Here is a 24,774-nt window from a genome sequence, read left to right as displayed (position 1 = left end):
GCTGTAGGAGGCATGGGACTGTTCTTTTTCCAGGTGTTTCTATCTAGTTGGGTCTGACTCTTCCTCCGCAGTCAGTAAATCAGCTATTGGAACGTGTTTGAACTCTGTGTTGTGGAGGTGATTGGTGATGTTCTATCTAGAGTATGTTGAGAAGGGTCCTTACACTCCTGCTGTTTTCTACACAACAATGGTTATGTTGTTGCAGCAGCGCCTCTTCAACCTCAGGAGGCTGAAGAAATTTGGCTTGTCACCAAAAACACTCACAAACTTTTACAGATGCACAGTCGAGTGCTTCCTGTCAGGCTGTATTACCGCCTGGTACGGCAACTGCTCCGCCCACAACCGTAAGGCTCTCCAGAGGGTAGTGAGGTCTGCACAACGCATCACTGGAGGCAAACTACCTGCCCTCCAGGACACCTACACCACCCGATGTCACAGGAAGGCCATAAAGATCATCAAGGACAACAACCACCCGAGCCACTGCCTGTTCACCCCGCTATCATCCAGAAGGCGAGGCCAGTACAGGTGCATCAAAGCTGGGACCGAGAGACTGAAAAACAGCTTCTATCTCAAGGCCATCAGACTGTTAAACAGCCATCACTAACATTGAGTGGCTGCTGCCAACATACTGACTCAAATCTCTAGCCACTTTAATAATTAAAAATTGGATGTAATAAATGTATCACTAGTCACTTTAAACAATGCCACTTTATATAATGTTTACATACCCTACATTACTCATCTCATATGTATATACTGTACTCAATACCATCTACTGCATCTTGCCTATGCCGTTCGGCCATCGCTCATCCATATATTTATATGTACATATTCTAATTCATTCCTCTACACTTGTGTGTATAAGGTAGTTGTTGTGAAATTGTTAGATTACTTGTTAGATATTACTGTATGGTCGGAACTAGAAGCACAAGCATTTCGCTACACTCGCAATAGCATCTGCTAACCATGTGTATGTGACCAATCAAATTTGATTTGATTGGACATTTGATTTGATTTTAGTTAAGCTGGAGCTACAGTACCTAAAGTAACCCAGATCTTGGGTTAACTCACTGGATCCCAACTACAGAGTATTTGCTACTGTGGATATTCTAAGCTGTTTAATTTGGATGAACCAAACAGTATTATATACACTTGGAGTCGGAAGTTTACATACACCTTAGCCAAATACATTTAAACTCAGTTTTTCACAATTCCTGACATTTAATCTTAGTGAAAAGTCTGCGTCTTAGGTCAGTTAGGATCACCACTTTATTTTAAGAATGTGAAATGTCAGAATAATAGTAGAGAGAATTATTTATTTCAGCTTTTATTACTTTCATCACATTCCCCGTGGTTCAGAAGTACATACACTCAATTAATGTTTGGTAGCATTGTCTTTAAATTGTTTAACTTGGGTCAAACATTTTGAGTAGCCTTCCACAAGCTTCCCACAATAAGTTGGGTGAATTTTGGCCCATTCCCCCTGACAGAGCTGGTGTAACTGAGTCAGGTTTGTAGGCGTCCTTGCTCACATTTGCTTTTTTAGTTCTGCCCACAAATTTTCTATGGGATTGAGGTCAGGGCTTTGTGACCACCACTTCAATTCCTTGACTTTGTTGTCCTTAAGCCATTTTGCCAAAACTTTGGATGTATGCTTGGGGTCATTGTCCATTTGGAAGACACATTTGCGAGCAAGCTTTAACTTCCTGACTGATGTCTTGAGATGTTTCTTCAATATATCCACATAATTTTACTTCCTCATGATGCCATCTATTTGGTGAAGTGCACCAGTTCCTCCTGCAGCAAAGCACCCCCACAACATGATGCTGCCACCCCCGTGCTTCACGGTTGGGATGGTGTTCTTTGGCTTGCAATCCTCTCCCTTTTCCTCCAAAAATAACAATGGTCATTATGGCCAAACAGTTCTATTTTTGTTTCATCAGACCAGAGGACATTTCTCCAAAAAGTACGATCTTTGTCCCCATGTGCAGTTGCAAACCGTAGTCTGGGTTTTTTATGGCGGTTTTGGAGCAGTGGCTTCTTCCTTGCTGAGAGGCCTTTCAGGTCATGTCGATATAGGACTCGTTTTACTGTGGATATAGATACTTTTGTACCTGTTTCCTTCACAAGGTCCTTTGCTGTTGTTCTGGGATTGATTTGCACTTTTCACACCAAAGTACGTTCATCTCTAGGATACTTAATGTGTCTCCTTCCTGAGCGGTATGACAGCTGCGTGGTCCCATGGTGTTTATACTTACGTACTATTGTTTGTACAGATGAACGTGGTACCTTCAGGCATTTGGAAATTGCTCAAAGGATGAACCAAACTTGTGGAGGTCTACAATTTTTTTTCTGAGGTCTTTGCTGATTTATTTTAATTTGCCCATGATGTCAAGCAAAGAGGTACTGAGTTTGAAGGTAGGCCTTGAAATACATCCACAGGTACACCTCCAATTGACTCAAATTATGTCAATTAGCCTATTAGAAGCTTCTAAGGCCATGACATAATTTTCTGGAATTTTCCAAGCTGTTTAAAGGCAGTCAACTTAGTGTATCTAATCTTTTGACCCACTGGAATTGTGATACAGTGAATTATAAGTGAAATAATCTGTCTGTAAACAATTGTTGGAAAAATTACTTGTGTCATGCACAAAGTAGATGTCCTAACCGACTTGCCAAAACTATAGTTTGTTAACAAGAAATTTGTGGAGTGGTTGAAAAACTAGTTTTAATGACTCCAACCTAAGTGTATGTAAACTTCCGACTTCAGCTGTATCTGATATAAGACCATTGTAGCAAGAGGACAATCTAAAAATAATCTCTCCTGATCCGTTGGACTGTTCGACCATGTGAATTATGAGTCAGCTTGTGGGTCAACAATATTTTATTTTACTTTTATTTTAAAAGGGAGACACCATAGACCAACATCCCTTTTACAAGGGAGCCTTGCATACTGTATACACAATTTACAAAATAAAGTCAAATACAATATAATACAAATAATCAAGAAAAACAATCACATTCCTCAGCAAGGATGTCCCTAAGGATTTCCCCCGTGTGTGAGACGCTGTGTGTACAAGTCTCTTACCAGGGCCCTTCTCCAGGAATATGACCTTTGATTCGGGGAAGAAGTTGGATCCTGTGATGACCATCTCCTCTCCCCCGCTGACCAGACAGCCGGTCAGACTGGCCTTCTCTACCTGGGGAAGCTCCTGGGCCGAACGCTGGGCTGGGAGGATAGAGGAGAGGGGTTTACATAGGTAGCAATGTACATATGAGAAAGATAGAAAGAGACAGAGAAAAGAGATGAGTGGGGGGGAGAGAGAAAAGAGAGAGAAAAGGGCTGTGTGTGTGTGTGTGTGTGTGTGTGTGTGTGTGTGTGTGTGTGTGTGTGTGTGTGTGTGTGTGTGTGTGTGTGTGTGTGTGTGTGTGTGTGTGTTGTGTGAGTGTGCATCTGAACAGGATCTGGACACTCACAACACTCCACGGGGATGGATGCAGCCTGTAGAGAGAGAACCTTCCCATTGGGCTGGGGAATGTGAACACGAAACACCACTCGCACACGTGTGTTCTTCCGCCCGATATCAGTCTCCCCCTTCCGCAGCTCAATGTCTGAGTTCCGCAGCTTCAGGATGCCAGCACAGTCAATACTGCAAGAGAGATAGGGAGGGGAGCTAAGCAACACCCCCCGATTGGGTATCAATTAAGCAATTCATTAGGCTGAATGAAAGGCTGAACGAATTCCATAATAAACCTTTGCCATCATATTGTGAAAAAATATCCATCTGAGTCAAATTACAAAGTGCAAAAGCAGTAAATATGATTTATTGATGCTACAGCTGTGAGGGAAACACCAAATCTAAGACAAAACATATTGGAAAACCAGAGCCTTTGAAATAAAAGCCTAAATATATACTGTGGTCAATGTAGATCCACAAATAAGGGAATAAAGTGTATTGTGAGCATAATATTCTGCTTGGTGGGAAATTCTCATATTTTCCTGCTGTACTTAATCCTCCTGTTGGTTTGAATTAAGACAAATAAAATTCCTCCTTTGTGTATGTATGTACGTGTGTCTGTCTGTGGATATTACGATCCTGTTTGATCATAAACTGTTATTTTTACACTTTCAAGGTCTTCCTCTGTGCTAGGAGGTAGCACTCATAATTCAACTGAGTAATGTAATCCTTGAGCGACCATGACACTCACCTGGCAGACATATTGTTTTCGGGAAGCAGAGGAATCTCGAGAACTTTGGTGCTGGAGATGATGATCTCCTGGCTGGCGGTGGCCACCGTTTTCCCAGTGATCCGATGCACCTGGTAGAAGGCGTGAGGTCTGAGGTAGCGGTCGTCTGCCGTGCCGATGAACATCTGTAGGTTGACAGGCTTCTCGTTGTAGCCCATCAGCTGAGACAAGGCAGAGATATGGAGGGAAGGGGGGAGAAAAAAACACACAAAAAAACATGAGTATGTAGATAGAGTCCATATGAGCATCGCACTTCCAGGACAATCTGCACATTTCCTTTACTTCCAAATGCCCACTTCTCTCTTTTCTGGAGGGAGTCTAGCCTAAATGTCAGCTTCAAACGTTCAAGTGAAAACCCAGTCAGTCAGGAATTTCTGGCAGGATCTCTGGAGATTCATCTGGATCCCTCTACTTGGCGTCCAACCAGGTCAACACACACACACACACACAGGCACACGCACACACACACACAGGCACACACACGCGCAAACACGTTCTCCTCCTCTAACTAAAGACCCTCATCATTTCCCCCTTTGTCTACTCTCTGTTTTAACAGGGATCCCAACCCGCATGTGCATAATTACCTCCAAAATCCCTTCTGCAGAGGAACCACCACCATAGCCCAGTATTTTCCGAGACAAACCCCCAACAGGTCGAAGCTACCCAAAAAGACCAAGCAAAAAACGAGGAGACACGTTTTCAAAACACGAGAGAGAAAGGAGAAAGAACATGAAAATGGAGTGAAAAAAAATCTATCTTGAAAGACATTCTTTGGTGCACCACAGTACCGGAAACAAAATGGCTACAACTTTACTGAATGGAGTGCAAACTTGGAAAAACAAGTCACCACGGATATGATCTTCAACTCATTCTGTGTGGTCTATCGTGCACCTTTTAAAGAACCTTTTATTGGTGAAGCTGCGGTTTTGGGTTCTAGACTAAACCTGTCAGTGAAATTTCCAACCAACGCCTATGACCCTGATCCAGCTGTGGTGCCAGTGCCAGCTTGGCCTGAGCCCTGGGCAGCCTGTGCAGCTGCTCTCTCCTTCTTGGCTCTTTCAGGAGCCAAAATGGCCACCAGCCTGCCATGCAGGTGAGAGGCCCTCCCCTCCATTCTCTCCTCAGAGGGACAGAGAAAACACAGACAACACAATCCCACTACTGTTAGGAATGTTGTGCTTGGCAGGGACCGTGACGGAAATATGGCACCCCCTCCACCACCACTTCCACCCACCACCTCCCCTGTACCCACCTCCCCGACCCAGCCAAGCCACATCCAACCCCTGGCTCCACTGCAGCTGGAGGGTTACCCCTGCTCCCCACCCTGCGTCACACACCGGCGTTACCGTTTGGGGAAAGAGAGAAAAAGGTTAGGTGTGGAAGGAGAAAAAAAGAGAAAAGAAAGGAGGGGGGTTTGAGGGTGGGAGTTGTCATTATGACCAACAGACCAACAGCAGCCAAAACAGTGAACTTATGGTCTGGATGGAAACAAGTGTACCTGAGAAAAACACCAAACACCAAAAATCACATGCCGCTAGGTTTCAAAATATTTACTTTCTCTGAAACCAATTATTGGACATCCTTTTCCTTTCCAGCTCCAACTGAAAGCTTGACTGTGGTGGTGTGTGCTCACTTAGGGGGGAGAGATCCTATCAGCCACTCCATTGGTTTTTATTGAATTTTCAGACTATTTTCTCTCTGACTAAAACACATAGCTGGGACCCAGCGGGGTCATAGAGGTATGGGGGCCTGTTGGGGTCAGACAGAGTCAGTGGAAATGATGTGTTATGTTTAGTGGTCTTTGAGAGAAGACGAGTCCCCTGGGTATCATACAGGGTGGTAAAGACCTCTACTACTATAACACTGAAGACAGGAGCAGGGTTCTAATCAGCATAAAGCCTCAGTGTTCTGAATAGGGGTAGGAAGGTGAGGTACCCGGGACACACAGTCGGTGGTCAGGGGCTTTGTTTACGCAGTGAACCCGAACCCACCCCCTCTCCCTGACCTCTAACCTCTGTGTGTTGGTGTGTTTGTGTGTGTGTGTGTGAGAGAGAGAAAGGGGGCAGGGTTTATGATGACCTGGCTCCTCATAGGCCTAGTTACAGGTTACAAGGCCCGGCTGGTTAATTCATCTTCAGGGTAGTTGGCAAAAAAATGTAAAAGCAGGCCCAGCAGCTGGCCACTGCAGCCCTGCCAGGCTCAACTCAACCAGGTTAGGTCACTTTCCTCTCTGCTTTGCAGCTCCACCTATTTATACAGGCAGGCACATCTAGGAAAGCACCAGCAACACATGGAGACCTTTAAAGTATGGGTGATTAGACCTGTTCTGTTCCATTTGGACTTGATTCTTGATTCTTAACCTTTCAACACACGGCAGACACATTACAGCTGAGCAGTAGGCCTACTTCCAATTCAGGTTGATGTGGTACTGGACAATTTGTCTCAGTTAGAATTTCCAGTTCCGCAATGCATTGTTCATGCTGAAGTACTGGGTGCTTACTAATCAAATGCAGCCACTGCTTTAATGAACAAAAAACAAAGCATTTTGATATTGTATGCATTAGAACAATGGTACATGGTGGTTAAGTCAAGAGCACCTGGCAGAGGGGCACACACAGGCTTAGGATAGAACTTAAAGGGACAGGGAAAGCCCTCTAAAATCATTCCTAGCTGGATGTCTTGGAAGTGTGTGTGCCCTCTAAGCCTGCTCCTGTTGGACCTATGGGCTACAGGCTGATACCTAGGAGACAATCTGACTCCTCCCTGACCCTGCACTGACTACGCTAAGAAGGTTTTGGACGGCCGGGGCGAAGCGTGCGAGGTCACATCCTTGTCTCACGCTGTGACACACACACACACACACACACACACACACGCACACACACACACGCACACACTTCGGGCGATCAGCCTTAGAGGCGGTGCCATTTTGCCCGTCGAAACAAGGCCAGAGTCAGGGATAGGGCCTGTGGCATCCACAACACATTGGCACCCAGCTGAGCGGACAGGGTTGGTGAACAGTCCAGCCTAGTAATGGATTAGAGAGGTGCACTATAATGGTCTCTTAGATCTGCAAATAGGAGAAGTAGCATTGATTTAACCCTACCTGAATACAGAAACACAGCTGTTATAGTGGTATTGATGTTGTCCCTACAGGACTACTCTTTATAGTGGTATTAATGTTGTCCCTACAGGTTTAGTCTTTGTAGGGAACCAGGTGAGTCTAGCAGAAAGGTAAAGTCTCATAAGAAATAGAGTGCAACGACTCTCTGAGACAATGGATGTGCAGACTCTGACTGCAACTCCAAATGTCAAAAAAGCTTCTCTTCATTTTGGCAATTGAATATATTTAGATGTGCTGAAAGTTGTTTATAAGATCAACATTACTTCCTGTATAATATCCCCCTATTATGGGGTCATTATTACTAGTATAGATATGGCAAGCGGACTATGGCAAGCGGACTATGGCAAGCGGACTATGGCAAGCGGACTGACTGACTGACTGACTGACTGACTGACTGACTGACTGACTGACTCTGTGTGTGTGTGTGTGTGTGTGTGTGTGTGTGTGTGTGTGTGTGTGTGTGTGTGTGTGTGTGTGTGTGTGTGTGTGTGTGTGTGTGTGTGTGTGTGTGTGTGTGTGTGTGTGTGTGTGTGTGTGTGTGTGTGTGTGTGTGTGTGTGTGTGTGTGTGTGTGTGTGTGTGTGTGTGTGTGTGTGTGTGTGTGTGTGTGTGTGTGTGTGTGTGTGTGTGTGTGTGTGTGTGTGTGTGTGTGTGTGTGTGTGTGTGTGTGTGTGTGTGTGTGTGTGTGTGTGTGTGTGTGTGTGTGTGTGTGTGTGTGTGTGTGTGTGTGTGTGTGTGTGTGTGTGTGTGTGTGTGTGTGTGTGTGTGTGTGTGTGTGTGTGTGTGTGTGTGTGTGTGTGTGTGTGTGTGTGTGTGTGTGTGTGTGTGTGTGTGTGTGTGTGTGGCGTTGTAATGTTTATTCACAGCACACCATGTGTGTTCCAGACAGCATTTAGCGACTTTATGTTTCTGTGTGGGTGTGAAACTGTGAGAGCGCGGGGGAGAGAAAGAGAGAGAGAGAGAGGAAGGGACGTGAAGAGCACTACAGCACAAAACGTGGTCAGAAATCAAGTATTGTTATTGTTTTGTGAAACCATGTTTCGTGCTGAGGTGCTTATCGTGTCTCTAAACAAAATACTCTGATCACATTAAATACTTTGAACACCTGCAGTTCATCCTGGAGTAGAAGTTTCTGTAAAGACCTACTACACCAAGGCCTCTCTCAGTCTCTAGTCTATAACATGAGGCCCAGTTCTGGAGTAGAAGTTTCTGTAAAGACCTACTACACCAAGGCCTCTCTCAGTCTCTAGTCTATAACACGAGGCCCAGGTCTGGAGTAGAAGTTTCTGTAAAGACCTACTACACCAAGGCCTCTCTCAGTCTCTAGTCTATAACACGAGGCCCAGGTCTGGAGTAGAAGTTTCTGTAAAGACCTACTACACCAAGGCCTCTCTCAGTCTCTAGTCTATAACACGAGGCCCAGGTCTGGAGTAGAAGTTTCTGTAAAGACCTACTACACCAAGGCCTCTCTCAGTCTCTAGTCTATAACACGAGGCCCAGGTCTGGAGTAGAAGTTTCTGTAAAGACCTATTACACCAAGGCCTCTCTCAGTCTATAGAGTCTATAACACGAGGCCCAGGTCTGGAGTAGAAGTTTCTGTAAAGACCTATTACACCAAGGCCTCTCTCAGTCTATAGAGTCTATAACACGAGGCCCAGGTCTGGAGTAGAAGTTTCTGTAAAGGCCTACTACACCAAGGCTTCTCTCAGTCTCTAGTCTATAACACAAGGCCCAGGTCTGGTAGCAAGCCATCATGTTATCAAACACACTCAGCAGATGTGGGCTGCTCCAAATGAAATAATACACCAGGTAAAACTGACTGTAGAGTAGAAAAAGACCTGCATCAGCACTCCCAGTGAGTCAACACCACACGGTTAAACAGAACAGAAACAGAAGACAGAGCTGGCTAATTTAGCAACCTCTGACATTTAAAACTACTTCCAAAATAACTATTTTCTTTGCAATTTCCGTTTTTCAGTCCCAACATCATAGCAAGGCTAGGCCACACCTTTTCAAATACTGTAATGCGTAAAGTGTTATGTAAACATAACACATGCGAGGGCAAATAAGCAAAAAATACAGACACACACACGTAGACACAGGCAGAGTAGACACACACAGACACACACACACACACACATAGACACAGGCAGAGTAGACACACGCAGACACACACACACACGTAGACACAGGCAGAGTAGACACACACAGACACACACACACGTAGACACAGGCAGAGTAGACACACGCAGACACACACACACACACACGTAGACACGGGCAGAGTAGACACATGCAGACACACACACACACGTATACACAGGCAGAGTAGACACATGCAGACACACACACACACACACACACACACGTAGACACATGCAGACACACACACAGAGACACAGGCAGAGTAGACACACACAGAGACACAGGCAGAGTAGACACATGCAGACACACACATGTAGACACAGGCAGAGTAGACACATGCAGACACACACACATGTAGACACAGGCAGAGTAGACACACGCAGACACACACACATGTAGACACAGGCAGAGTAGACACACGCAGACACACACACATGTAGACACAGGCAGAGTAGACACACGCAGACACACACACATGTAGACACAGGCAGACTAGACACATGCAGACACACACACATGTAGACACAGGCAGAGTAGACACACGCAGACACACACACATGTAGACACAGGCAGAGTAGACACACGCAGACACACACACATGTAGACACAGGCAGACTAGACACATGCAGACACACACACATGTAGACACAGGCAGAGTAGACACACGCAGACACACACAGAGACACAAACATGCACCCTCTGCCTGCTTGTTTCACATTCCTCGCCTCACATCCCCCACCAAATCCATGGTTGGTGTGAAATACCACGGGAGGGTGGTCTCTGCACTTTCTTAACCTCCTCAAATCCTCTGGGACCAGCTGGTCAATAAGATCCGATGGATCACGTCAGTCAGTAGTCATATTAAACCTGCTGACATTAATACCAGTCACATGTCTGACACACACTGCACTGCTGCTGCTGGATATAGGTCTGCGTCCCAAAAGCCACCCTATTCCCTACATAGTGCAGTAAGTGCACTACTTTCAACCAGGGCTCTGGTTGAAAGCAGGTAGCTGTGTAGGGACTAGAATGCCATTTGGAACACAACCATAGGCTGCCTGCTGGGTTACCTAAATATAAAACTGCTGGATACCAATACAGATTCAGGTCTAAATAAAGAGAGGCTTATTTTGGTTCTCAGTGGCATCTGTTCCACTGATCCAGTATTAGAAGAGAAAACAGCCTGGCCGGCAGGGCCCAGAGAGAGGAAGGTGACATGCAACAAGGAGAAATTTAAAACAGCCTTTGAAAAGGCAAAACACAAGTGTTGAGGGATGGGTTGGGTTGGGCTGGGGCTAGGGCTGGGCTAGGCGCCGTATCACCAACAGAAGCGTAGCCCGCCAAACTTCACAGTGAGAGCGGCATGTTTCACCATGCCTAAATCCACCCTCCCTCCCCTTTCCCTCGCTCCTCAACCCCTTCAGCTCCGACCCTCTCCCTCCCTCCCTCCCCTTTCCCTCGCTCCTCACCCCCTTCAGCTCCGACCCTCTCCCTCCCACCCTCCCCTGTCCCCTCGCTCCTCACCCCCTTCAGCTCCGACCCTCTCCCTCCCTCCCTCCCCTTTCCCCTCGCTCCTCACCCCCTTCAGCTCCGACCCTCTCCCTCCCTCCCTCCCTCCCCTTTCCCTCGCTTCACACCCCCTTCAGCTCCGACCCTCTCCCACCCTCCCCTGTCCCCTCGCTCCTCACCCCCTTCAGCTCCGACCCTCTCCCTCCCTCCCTCCCTCCCTCCCCTTTCCCCTCGCTCCTCACCCCCTTCAGCTCCGACCCTCTCCCACCCTCCCTCCCTCCCCTTTCCCTCGCTCCTCACCCCCTTCAGCTCCGACCCTCTCCCTCCCACCCTCCCCTGTCCCCTCGCTCCTCACCCCCTTCAGCTCCGACCCTCTCCCTCCCTCCCTCCCCTTTCCCCTCGCTCCACACCCCCTTCAGCTCCGACCCTCTCCCTCCCTCCCTCCCCTTTCCCCTCGCTCCTCACCCCCTTCAGCTCCGACCCTCTCCCTCCCTCCCTCCCCTTTCCCCTCGCTCCTCACCCCCTTCAGCTCCGACCCTCTCCCTCCCTCCCTCCCTCCCTCCCTCCCCTTTCCCCTCGCTCCTCACCCCCTTCAGCTCCGACCCTCTCCCTCCCACCCTCCCCTGTCCCCTCGCTCCTCACCCCCTTCAGCTCCGACCCTCTCCCTCCCTCCCTCCCCTTTCCCCTCGCTCCTCACCCCCTTCAGCTCCGACCCTCTCCCTCCCTCCCTCCCCTTTCCCCTCGCTCCTCACCCCCTTCAGCTCCGACCCTCTCCCTCCCTCCCTCCCCTTTCCCCTCGCTCCTCACCCCCTTCAGCTCCGACCCTCCCTCCCTCCCTCCCCTTTCCCCTCGCTCCACACCCCCTTCAGCTCTGACCCTCTCCCTCCCTCTCTACTGTAACACACCACGTTCTTTAGGCGCATGCCTCTGCCAAGTTGTTTCCCTGTGTTTCTCTGGTGTTGCCATGGCAAGACTCTGTGCATGTGTATATATGAGTGCATTCTCACACTGGTGTAAACTACAGCTCTTAGTGTGTGTGTGTGTGTGTGTGTGTGTGTGTGCGTGCGTGCGTGCGTGCGTGCGTGCGTGAGTGAGTGAGTGAGTGAGTGAGTGAGTGAGTGAGTGAGTGAGTGAGTGAGTGAGTGAGTGAGTGAGTGAGTGAGTGAGTGAGTGAGTGAGTGAGTGAGTGAGTGAGTGAGTGAGTGAGTGAGTGAGTGAGTGAGTGAGTGAGTGAGTGAGTGAGTGAGAGAGAGAGAGAGAGAGAGATGTTGGAGCGGGAACAGCGGTGGTCAAGGTCATGGGCGGCTTCTGGCCCATGACGTTCAGTGGTGTCTCTGCTCTGACACGGCTTAGGGCCCACCCACCCACGCACACACAGCCCTGTTCACATACAGGCCTGCTGTGTACCCAGCACACCAGGGCCCAGAGAGCCAGGGGGCCGCTTGTTTAAACAAAGTCAATACACACACACACACACACACACACACACACACACACACACACACACACACACACACACACACACACACACACACACACACACACACACACACACACACACACACACACACACACACACACACACACACACAGAGCAGAGCAGAGCAACGTCTACTGTATGCTCAGCCAGTATATGGTTCTGCAGGTCTGCTCAAAGCTCGGTGACTCTTTCCCCTTTTCTATCCCTCTCTTCCTCCCCCCATGTCTCTCCCCTTCCCTCTGCTTGAAGCTGAAGGCTATTTCCCCCTTCTCTTTACCACCCCCTCTCTCTCCCTTTTTCTCCTTCCTTCCTTCCTCTCTCTCTCTCTCCACCTCTCTCTCAATTCAATTCAAAGTGCTTTATTGGCAAACATAAGTTTATATGGGAAACATATGTTACATTGCCAAAGCAAGTGAAATAGATAATAAATAAAGGTGAAATAAACAATATAAAATGAACAATAAACATCTCCCCCTCTCTCTCCCACCACCAAGTTCCCTCTCCCTGCCGTCTCACTGCACACTAACCCTGATTACATCAAATGAGAGTGGAGCCTCACAGACTACATCATGTTACATCAAATAGAGCCTGGGGCAGGACAACAGCTCCGGTCGGTTCACACAGTGCAAACTGCAGAGCAGAGCGTTGCATGTCTCCCTCTTTATTACCCATCCACGCCTATTGAAAGAGTCAACAAGCCATGCCACAACAACACAGAGGAATAAAGACAACACACAGTGGAGCAGAGGGGGACTGGTGTAGAAAAGTGACAACACAGAGGAATAAAGACTACACACAGTGGAGCAGAGGGGGACTGGTGTAGAAAAGTGACAACACAGAGGAATAAAGACTACACACAGTGGAGCAGAGGGGGACTGGTGTAGAAAAGTGACGACACAGAGGAATAAAGACTACACACAGTGGAGCAGATGGGGACTGGTGTAGAAAAGTGACAACACAGAGGAATAAAGACTACACACAGCGGAGCAGAGGGGAACTGGTGTAGAAAAGTGACAACACAGAGGAATAAAGACTACACACAGTGGAGCAGAGGGGGACTGGTGTAGAAAAGTGACAACACAGAGGAATAAAGACTACACACAGCGGAGCAGAGGGGGACTGGTGTAGAAAAGTGACAACACAGAGGAATAAAGACTACACACAGCGGAGCAGAGGGGGACTGGTGTAGAAAAGTGACAACACAGAGGAATAAAGACTACACACAGCGGAGCAGAGGGGGACTGGTGTAGAAAAGTGACAACACAGAGGAATAAAGACTACACACAGCGGAGCAGAGGGGGACTGGTGTAGAAAAGTGACAACACAGAGGAATAAAGACTACACACAGCGGAGCAGAGGGGGACTGGTGTAGAAACGTGACAACACAGAGGAATAAAGACCACACACAGCGGAGCAGAGGGGGACTGGTGTAGAAAAGTGACAACACAGAGGAATAAAGACTACACACAGCGGAGCAGAGGGGGACTGGTGTAGAAAAGTGACAACACAGAGGAATAAAGACTACACACGGCGGAGCAGAGGGGGACTGGTGTAGAAAAGTGACAACACAGAGGAACAAAGACTGCACACAGTGGAGCAGAGGGGGACTGGTGTAGAAAAGTGACAACACAGAGGAATAAAGACTACACACAGCGGAGCAGAGGGGGACTGGTGTAGAAAAGTGACAACACAGAGGAATAAAGACTACACACAGTGGAGCAGAGGGGGACTGGTGTAGAAAAGTGACAACACAGAGGAATAAAGACTACACACAGCGGAGCAGAGGGGGACTGGTGTAGAAACGTGACAACACAGAGGAATAAAGACTACACACAGCGGAGCAGAGGGGGACTGGTGTAGAAAAGTGACAACACAGAGGAATAAAGACTACACACAGCGGAGCAGAGGGGGACTGGTGTAGAAAAGTGACAACACAGAGGAATAAAGACTACACACAGCAGAGCAGAGGGGGACTGGTGTAGAAAAGTGACAACACAGAGGAATAAAGACTACACACAGCGGAGCAGAGGGGGACTGGTGTAGAAAAGTGACAACACAGAGGAATAAAGACTACACACAGTGGAGCAGAGGGGGACTGGTGTAGAAAAGTGACAACACAGAGGAATAAAGACTACACACAGCGGAGCAGAGGGGGACTGGTGTAGAAACGTGACAACACAGAGGAATAAAGACTACACACAGTGGAGCAGAGGGGGACTGGTGTAGAAAAGTGACAACACAGAGGAATAAAGACTACACACAGTGGAGCAGAGGGGGACTGGTGTTGAAACGTGACAACACAGAGGAATAAAGACTACAAACAGCGGAGCAGAGGGGGACTGGTGTAGAAACGTGACAACACAACAAGCCACATGCTTTATATGTGACAAAAGCTGCTGGTTATGCTTTATAGAAATAGAACCACAGTCACCGGTAGTCAGAGAGGGGGTTGTTGATATATCAAAATCATTCTGTGTGGCCAGAGAGGGAAACGTAATGCGCTCTTGGACAGCCTCAGCCCATCTTGTCTTTCAAATCCCATTTTCAGACACCATGGACTCATTTAGAGTTATTAAAAAGACTGAACGTTAAAGACTAAATGCAAGGGCTGCAATATAAAACATTTTATATTTAGTGTTTTTGTTTACAGAAGCCTTTTACCTAATACACAATACTGTAAGTGTAAACTGTAGTGGAGCGGATCGAGAGTTTCAAGTTCCTTGGTGACCAAGATAGTCGCGAAGAGGGCACAACAACACTTTTTGCACCTCAGGAAACTGAAAAAATTTGGCATGGGTCCCCAGATCCTCAAAAAGTTCTACAGCTGCACCATCGAGAGCATCCTGACTGGTTGCATCACCGCTTGGCATGGCAACTGCTCGGCATCCGACCGTAAGGCGTTACAGAGGGTAGTGTGTACGGCCCAGTACATCACTGGGGCCAAGCTTCCTGCCATTCAGGACCTATATACTAGGCGTGTCAGAGGAAGACCCAAAAAAAATTCAAAGACCCCAGTCACCCAAGTTATAGACTGTGCTCTCTGCTACCGCACGGCAAGCGGTACCGGAGCACCAAAGTCTAGGACCAAAAGGCTCCTTAACAGCTTCTACCCCCAAGCCACAAGACTGCTGAACAATTAATCAAATAACCACCTGAAATATTTGCATTGACACCCCCCCATTGTTTTTACACTGCTGCTACTTGCTATTTATTATCTATGCATAGTCACTTTACCCCTACCTACATGTACAAGTTACCTCTAACCTGTACCTCCGCACACTGACTCGGTACCAGTACCCCCTGTATATAGCGTCGTTATTGTTATTTTAGTTACTTTTAATAATTTTTTACTTTAGTTTATTTTGGTAAATATATTAACTGCATTGTTAGTTAAGGGCTTAATGGCTTGTAACTAAGCATTTCACGCTAAGTTCTACACCTGTGTGTGTGTGTGTGTGTGTGTGTGTGTGTGTGTGTGTGTGTGTGTGTGTGTGTGTGTGTGTGTGTGTGTGTGTGTGTGTGTGTGTGTGTGTGTGTGTCCATGGCCCAACTGTGTAACACTGTGGATCTCCTTTTCTTTGTGTCGAAGCAGCAAGCGCACAATTAGGCTGGTTAAATACGCACATGGATTGCTAAGCCAGAGGCTTTGGATTTACCTATCTCCTAGCAACAGGTGTGCCTGACAATTATGGTCTGCCTGCCCAGCAGTTTGGCTAGCCTCGGAGGAGAAGCCCTAGCTTAGCCTAGCGTAACCCAGGCTATGTTTACATTAGAACAGCTTAGCGTAGCATAGCCTAGCGTGGTATCCACTGGAATAAGCAGCATTCCACACAGAACACAGTGGTATGAATCACCTCTGTCCAAACAGTGCCATGTAAACAGTGTCACATTGTTTTGCTTTTGTTTGTCTGGCTACTGTAGGATTTAGTTAGAAGATGACTGTTATGACATGCAGACCCGTGGCTTTCTTTCTGTTGCACTCTATGGTTTATTTTGGGGGGGGAGACACGGACTGAGGAGACTACATTTTTGACTTTCCCTTATACTACTCATTAACCTATTGTAGGATATGTATGTGCATGTAAGCCCAAGGGAACAGTTCGGTGGCCGTTTGATCACAGTGTGGATAAGATCAGTTAGTCTTGCATGTTCCTCTCATGTAAATGACGCTGCCCTGCCTGATAACCTGGTGACCCTTGGGGTTATGGGAAGGAGACCCTGTAGCTAGCGACCTTTCAAATCTACTAAATAATACGGGGATGAAATAAAAACCACTAATTTAAGATGAGGCCCCCCAAGCAAACAAATGCCTGTTGCTCAAACTAGGTGAGCAGCATTATCAGTGAAGTACACGTCCTATATAGAGGCATGCTTTAAAGCTGCCTTTCTTCTACTTTGGTTTGCAACAAGTCAACATACGGCAGTAAAAGCATGAATCATAACAGTAACAGAAAACAGAGACAAGTCCATCCTTCCCTTTCAGGTGGTGGGAGGACCAGGATATTTTAACAGCTTCCCGCCTCAGGTACACAACCTCGACCATTATAACTGCATCTGTGGCCCACTGTGATAAGAGAAAACAACAGACAAAGCCTGGCTGACTTCTGCCATATAAACAGGGCTCGGTCACAGAGAGTCTAGACAAATAGAGAGATGATAGGGAGACAAGCCAGGAAGTGCTTCAGGAACAGGACTGGTAAAATTAGCATAAAGCAGATACTGTAGCATGAATAATGTAGGCTGATTGTCTGAGGGGGAGACACGTATGCACACACCTACATGCCCATGTCCGCACGCCCGCCGTCTGTCCTGCTCCTTCTGCCCAGGGATGTAGTAGTAAAAAAAATAGGTTGGGTTAAATCTGATCAACGGTCGCAGTGAAAAAAGTCACGCTTCCTGTACTTTCAATGCATTTTTCCGCAAAAGGTGAGTAAACTGTTTTTACCATCCACTACACCACTGCCCCTCCCCTGCGCTACAGCTACCTACAGTAGCTCTGATACCCGACCTGAGTCTGACGGGCCCCAACATTATACTTCAGGTTAAGGCCTATTTTTTCATCAACCAGGGTACGGGCCGGGCTCCCTCCTGCTCTGCTGTGCAGTGTCTCTGTACAGTCATATCTTACCATCATAACATGGTGTCAGAACTTCTTATAAAATATAAAACCAGAATATTGTCCAAGTCAACAGGATAGATTATTTCACTGAAAATAATAATATTCCGTAAGTTTTGGTAGGAGTTTAGAGTGACGAAAAGTTGCTAGCTAACAGCTCTACCACGTCTCATGAGCAGCCCAAGCTGGGCCGTTGCAGAGAGCGGATGCAGCGCAGCGCAGGGATGGAGCAGGGGAACAGACAGAGATGAGCAGCTGAACGTGAACGTTGTGAATGTGAACGCCTGAACGTCGTGGACGTGGGTAGGGTAGGGCCTGAACGTCGTGGGCATGGTAGGGCCTGAACGTCGTGGACGTGGGTAGGGTAGGGCCTGAACGTCGTGGGCATGGTAGGGCCTGAACGTCATGGACATGGTAGGGCCTGAACGTCATGGACATGGGTAGGGTAGGGCCTGAACGTCGTGGACATGGGTAGGGTAGGGCCTGAACGTCGTGGACATGGTAGGGCCTGAACGTCATGGACATGGGTAGGGTAGGGCCTGAACGTCGTGGACATGGGTAGGGTAGGGCCTGAACGTCGTGGACGTGGGTAGGGTAGGGCCTGAACGTCGTGGACATGGGTATGGTAGGGCCTGAACGTCGTGGGCATGGGTATGGTAGGGCCTGAACGTCGTGGACGTGGGTAGGGTAGGGCCTGAACGTCGTGGGCATGGTAGGGCCTGAACGTCGTGGACGTGGGTAGGGTAGGGCCTGAACGTCGTGGGCATGGTAGGGCCTGAACGTCATGGACATGGGTAGGGTAGGGCCTGAACGTCGTGGACATGGGTAGGGTAGGGCCTGAACGTCGTGGACATGGGTAGGGTAGGGCCTGAACGTCGTGGGCATGGTAGGGCCTGAACGTCGTGGACATGGGTATGGTAGGGCCTGAACGTCGTGGACATGGGTAGGGTAGGGCCTGAACGTCGTGGGCATGGTAGGGCCTGAACGTCATGGACATGGGTAGGGTAGGGCCTGAACGTCGTGGACATGGGTAGGGTAGGGCCTGAACGTCGTGGGCATGGGTAGGGTAGGGCCTGAACGTCGTGGGCATGAGTAGGGCCTGAACGTCGTGGACATGGGTAGGGTAGGGCCTGAACGTCGAGGGCATGGGTAGGGCCTGAACGTCCAAGACATGGGTGGGGTAGGGCCTGAACTTTCAGGGCATGGGTAGAGTAGGGCCTGAACGTCGTGGACATGGGTATGGTAGGGCCTGAACGTCGTGGACATGGGTAGGGTAGGGCCTGAACGTCGTGGGCATGGTAGGGCCTGAACGTCATGGACGTGGGTAGGGTAGGGCCTGAACGTCGTGGACATGGGTAGGGTAGGGCCTGAACGTCGTGGGCATGGGTAGGGTAGGGCCTGAACGTCGTGGGCATGGGTAAGGTAGGGCCTGAACGTCGTGGACATGGGTAGGGTAGGGCCTGAACGTCGTGGGCATGGTAGGGCCTGAACGTCATGGACATGGGTAGGGTAGGGCCTGAACGTCGTGGACATGGGTATGGTAGGGCCTGAACGTCGTGGACGTGGGTAGGGTAGGGCCTGAACGTCGTGGGCATGGTAGGGCCTGAACGTCATGGACATGGGTAGGGTAGGGCCTGAACGTCGTGGACATGGGTAGGGTAGGGCCTGAACGTCGTGGGCATGGGTAGGGTAGGGCCTGAACGTCGTGGGCATGAGTAGGGCCTGAACGTCGTGGACATGGGTAGGGTAGGGCCTGAACGTCGTGGGCATGGGTAGGGCCTGAACGTCGTGGACATGGATAGGGTAGGGCCTGAACGTCGTGGGCATGGGTAGGGTAGTGCCTGAACGTCGTGGGCATGGTAGGGCCTGAACGTCATGGACATGGGTAGAGTAGGGCCTGAACGTCGTGGGCATGGGTAGGGTTAGAGCCTGAACATCGTGGGCATGGGTAGGGTAGGGCCTGAACGTCGTGGGCATGGGTAGGGCCTGAACGTTGTGGGCATGGGTAGGGTAGGGCCTGAACGTCGTGGGCACATGGGTAGGGCCTGAACGTCATGGGCATGGGTAGGGTAAAGCCTGAACGTCGTGGACATGGGTAGGGTAAAGCCTGAACGTCGTGAGCATGGGTAGGGTAGAGCCTGAACGTCGTGGGCATGGGTAGGGTAGGGCCTGAACGTCGTGGGCATGAGTAGGGCCTGAACGTCGTGGACATGGGTAGGGTAGGGCCTGAACGTCGTGGGCATGGGTAGGGCCTGAACGTCGTGGACATGGATAGGGTAGGGCCTGAACGTCGTGGGCATGGGTAGGGTAGTGCCTGAACGTCGTGGGCATGGTAGGGCCTGAACGTCATGGACATGGGTAGAGTAGGGCCTGAACGTCGTGGGCATGGGTAGGGTTAGAGCCTGAACATCGTGGGCATGGGTAGGGTAGGGCCTGAACGTCGTGGGCATGGGTAGGGCCTGAACGTTGTGGGCATGGGTAGGGTAGGGCCTGAACGTCGTGGGCACATGGGTAGGGCCTGAACGTCATGGGCATGGGTAGGGTAAAGCCTGAACGTCGTGGACATGGGTAGGGTAAAGCCTGAACGTCGTGAGCATGGGTAGGGTAGAGCCTGAACGTCGTGGGCATGGGTAGGGTAGAGCCTGAACGTCGTGGGCATGGGTAGGGTAGAGCCTGAACGTCGTGGGCATGGGTAGGGTAAAGCCTGAACGTCGTGAGCAAGGGTAGGGTAGAGCCTGAACGTTGTAGGCATGGGTAGGGTAGAGCTTGAACGTCGTGGGCATGGGTAGGGCCTGAACGTTGTGGGCATGGGTAGGGTAGAGCTTGCACGTCGTGGGCATGGGTAGGGCCTGAACGTTGTGGGCATGGGTAGGGTAGAGCCTGCACGTCGTGGGCATGGGTAGGGTAGAGCCTGAATGTCGTGGGCATGGGTAGGGTAGTGCCTGAATGTCGTGGGCATGGGTAGGGTAGAGCCTGAATGTCATGGGCATGGGTAGGGTAGAGCCTGCACGCCGTGGGCATGGGTAGGGTAGAGCCTGCACGTCGTGGACATGGGTAGGGTAGAGCCTGCACGTCGTGGGCATGGGTAGGGTAGAGCCTGAACGTCATGGACATGGGTAGGGTAGAGCCTGCACGTCGTGGGCATGGGTAGAGTAGAGCCTGAATGTCGTGGGCATGGGTAGGGTAGAGCCTGCACGTCGTGGGCATGAGTAGGGCCTGAACGTTGTGGGCATGGGTAGGGTAGGGCCTGAACCTCGTAGGCATGGGTAGGGCCTGAACGTTGTGGGCATGGGTAGGGTAGAGCCTGCACGTCGTGGGCATGGTTAGGGTAGAGCCTGCACGTCGTGGACATGGGTAGGGTAGAGCCTGAATGTCGTGGGCATGGGTAGAGCCTGAATGTCGTGGACATGGGTAGGGTAGAGCCTGAATGTCGTGGGCATGGGTAGAGCCTGAATGTCGTGGGCATGGGTAGGGTAGAGCCTGAACGTTGTGGGCATGGGTAGGGTAGAGCCTGAACGTCGTGGGCATGGGTAGAGTAGAGCCTGCACGTCGTGGACATGGGTAGGGTAGAGCCTGCACGTCGTGGACATGGGTAGGGTAGAGCCTGAACGTCGTGGGCATGGGTAGAGCCTGAATGTCGTGGGCATGGGTAGGGTAGAGCCTGAACGTCGTGGGCATGGGTAGGGTAGAGCCTGAACGTCGTGGGCATGGGTAGGGTAGAGCCTGAATGTCGTGGGCATGGGTAGGGTAGAGCCTGAATGTCGTGGGCATGGGTAGGACTCGGGCTTCATTTTCCTGCCTGTGCAGGGCTCTACCATGGACCCCTTCCCAGTGACATGCTCTTGTTTTTCTGTTGACATAGCAGCTCCTTGATCTGGGGGAGGGGGGGTGTAAGTGTGTGTACGTGTGTCTTGATATAGACAAACACAACAGTCACAAAAGGAGGCTGCCCACACCACGGCCAGATGGCAGTCATGGCGTCAGTTGTTGACATCACGAGTCCCAACACCTGAGTCAGTGGACCCCACAGGAAGACTGGCGCCATCAGAGCAGAAGGATGCAGTGACACACTGGAGACACTGAGGGACCAATGTCCTCCTACGGCTAGGGACTATAGGCTTAGTTACAGACCAACACCTGGAGGGAAAAGGTTGTTAGTCAGTCTGTTGTTAGCCTAGTGACTGACCCTTATTCACCAGGGCCTACTGCATATTCACTCAGAGTACGACTGCTGATATAGGATCAGTTTTGTCTTTTACATAAAGAATTCATAATGAATATGATTTTCTCGACCGGTGGGGACCTGGTCCAAGATCAGCACCTCTTACCTGAGACTTTCTGTAAATACTCTAGCAGCACATTGTGTCTTGGGCCTGTATCAGCAAGGCAGGTGTTTAGGTTGTAACCAAAACAACAGTGTTTCTGTGAAAACAAATATAACAGGACAGCCTCTTGGTCCCACAGAGTTAAAGGGGACATGAAACAGAGTGTCAATATAACAGGACAGCCTCTTGGTCCCACAGAGTTAAAGGGGGCATGAAACAGAGTGTCAATATAACAGGACAGCCTCTTGGTCCCACAGAGTTAAAGGGGGCATGAAACAGAGTGTCAATATAACAGGACAGCCTCTTGGTCACACAGTGTTAAAGGGGGCATGAAACAGTGTCAATATAACAGGACAGCCTCTTGGTCACACAGTGTTAAAGGGGACATGAAACAGAGTGTCAATATAACAGGACAGCCTCTTGGTCCCACAGAGTTAAAGGGGGCATGAAACAGAGTGTCAATATAACAGGACAGCCTCTTGGTCACACAGTGTTAAAGGGGACATGAAACAGAGTGTCAATATAACAGGACAGCCTCTTGGTCACACAGTGTTAAAGGGGGCATGAAACAGAGTGTCAATATAACAGGACAGCCTCTTGGTCACACAGTGTTAAAGGGGACATGAAACAGAGTGTCAATATAACAGGACAGCCTCTTGGTCACACAGAGTTAAAGGGGACATGAAACAGAGTGTCAATATAACAGGACAGCCTCTTGGTCACACAGTGTTAAAGGGGACATGAAACAGAGTGTCAATATAACAGGACAGCCTCTTGGTCACACAGTGTTAAAGGGGACATGAAACAGAGTGTCAATATAACAGGACAGCCTCTTGGTCACACAGAGTTAAAGGGGACATGAAACAGAGTGTCAATATAACAGGACAGCCTCTTGGTCACACAGTGTTAAAGGGGACATGAAACAGAGTGTCAATATAACAGGACAGCCTCTTGGTCACACAGTGTTAAAGGGGGCATGAAACAGAGTGTCAACATAACAGGACAGCCTCTTGGTCCCACAGTGTTAAAGGGGACATGAAACAGAGTGTCAATATAACAGGACAGCCTCTTGGTCCCACAGTGTTAAAGGGGGCATGAAACAGAGTGTCAACATAACAGGACAGCCTCTTGGTCCCACAGTGTTAAAGGGGACATGAAACAGAGTGTCAATATAACAGGACAGCCTCTTGGTCCCACAGTGTTAAAGGGGACATGAAACAGAGTGTCAATATAACAGGACAGCCTCTTGGTCACACAGAGTTAAAGGGGGCATGAAACAGAGTGTCAATATAACAGGACAGCCTCTTGGTCCCACAGTGTTAAAGGGGACATGAAACAGAGTGTCAATATAACAGGACAGCCTCTTGGTCACACAGAGTTAAAGGGGGCATGAAACAGAGTGTCAACATAACAGGACAGCCTCTTGGTCCCACAGTGTTAAAGGGGACATGAAACAGAGTGTCAATATAACAGGACAGCCTCTTGGTCACACAGAGTTAAAGGGGGCATGAAACAGAGTGTCAACATAACAGGACAGCCTCTTGGTCCCACAGTGTTAAAGGGGACATGAAACAGAGTGTCAATATAACAGGACAGCCTCTTGGTCACACAGAGTTAAAGGGGGCATGAAACAGAGTGTCAACATAACAGGACAGCCTCTTGGTCACACAGAGTTAAAGGGGGCAACAGAGTGTCAATATAACAGGACAGCCTCTTGGTCACACAGAGTTAAAGGGGACATGAAACAGAGTGTCAATATAACAGGACAGCCTCTTGGTCACACAGAGTTAAAGGGGACATGAAACAGAGTGTCAATATAACAGGACAGCCTCTTGGTCCCACAGAGTTAAAGGGGGCATGAAACAGAGTGTCAATATAACAGGACAGCCTCTTGGTCACACAGTGTTAAAGGGGACATGAAACAGAGTGTCAATATAACAGGACAGCCTCTTGGTCACACAGTGTTAAAGGGGACATGAAACAGAGTGTCAATATAACAGGACAGCCTCTTGGTCACACAGAGTTAAAGGGGACATGAAACAGAGTGTCAATATAACAGGACAGCCTCTTGGTCACACAGAGTTAAAGGGGACATGAAACAGAGTGTCAATATAACAGGACAGCCTCTTGGTCACACAGAGTTAAAGGGGGCATGAAACAGAGTGTCAATATAACAGGACAGCCTCTTGGTCACACAGTGTTAAAGGGGACATGAAACAGAGTGTCAATATAACAGGACAGCCTCTTGGTCACACAGAGTTAAAGGGGACATGAAACAGAGTGTCAATATAACAGGACAGCCTCTTGGTCACACAGAGTTAAAGGGGACATGAAACAGAGTGTCAATATAACAGGACAGCCTCTTGGTCACACAGAGTTAAAGGGGGCAACAGAGCGTCAACAGAGAAACAATGAGGAAGTTCTGTTTAGTAAACAAGGACAACACCACTAGACCTGCCTGACCAGAGATGATATCATCCATCATCACATGTTCCTAGTGTTACACTGGTCTGGTGACCCATAACAAACACACACACACACACCACACCACACCACACACAAAGCGAGGCGCGATACAACACTACAAAAAAAAAAAGGAATTAAATCATCTTATAGCCAAATAGCTCCCTTCTGGACTGGGAATGAGGGCAAACACAGCCAATGCTCGTACGGGTTCAACATTTTGAAAACTAAATTATGCATCGTCACACATGGTGGGGTAGAATGAGAGGTTGCAGTTGAAATGGTTCAGCATTAGCTCTGACTGATGGAGGAACAGGACCCAGTCTGTATAACTCGCCCTGAGATGAGAGTTGGCATAGTTTTTA

General features: G+C 49.1%; 1 protein-coding gene across 1 annotated transcript in view; it reads right to left on the bottom strand.

The window, feature by feature from the left end:
* Nucleotides 1-24,774, bottom strand: part of LOC120025379 (nuclear factor of activated T-cells, cytoplasmic 3-like) — an 81,591-nt gene that overhangs the window by 20,273 nt on the left and 36,544 nt on the right. The window contains exons 4-6 of the mRNA XM_038969926.1: nt 4,210-4,409; nt 3,478-3,650; nt 3,089-3,229 (exon numbers count right to left, since the gene is read on the bottom strand). Of these exons, the coding sequence (XP_038825854.1) occupies nt 3,089-3,229; nt 3,478-3,650; nt 4,210-4,409 (514 nt within the window). The remainder of the gene's footprint in view (nt 1-3,088; nt 3,230-3,477; nt 3,651-4,209; nt 4,410-24,774) is intronic.

The sequence above is a fragment of the Salvelinus namaycush genome, chromosome 30, assembly GCF_016432855.1.
Source record: "Salvelinus namaycush isolate Seneca chromosome 30, SaNama_1.0, whole genome shotgun sequence".
Lineage (NCBI taxonomy): Eukaryota > Metazoa > Chordata > Actinopteri > Salmoniformes > Salmonidae > Salvelinus > Salvelinus namaycush.
The sequence above is the reverse complement of the archived record's forward strand: the minus strand, read 5'-3'. Positions and strand labels throughout refer to the sequence as shown.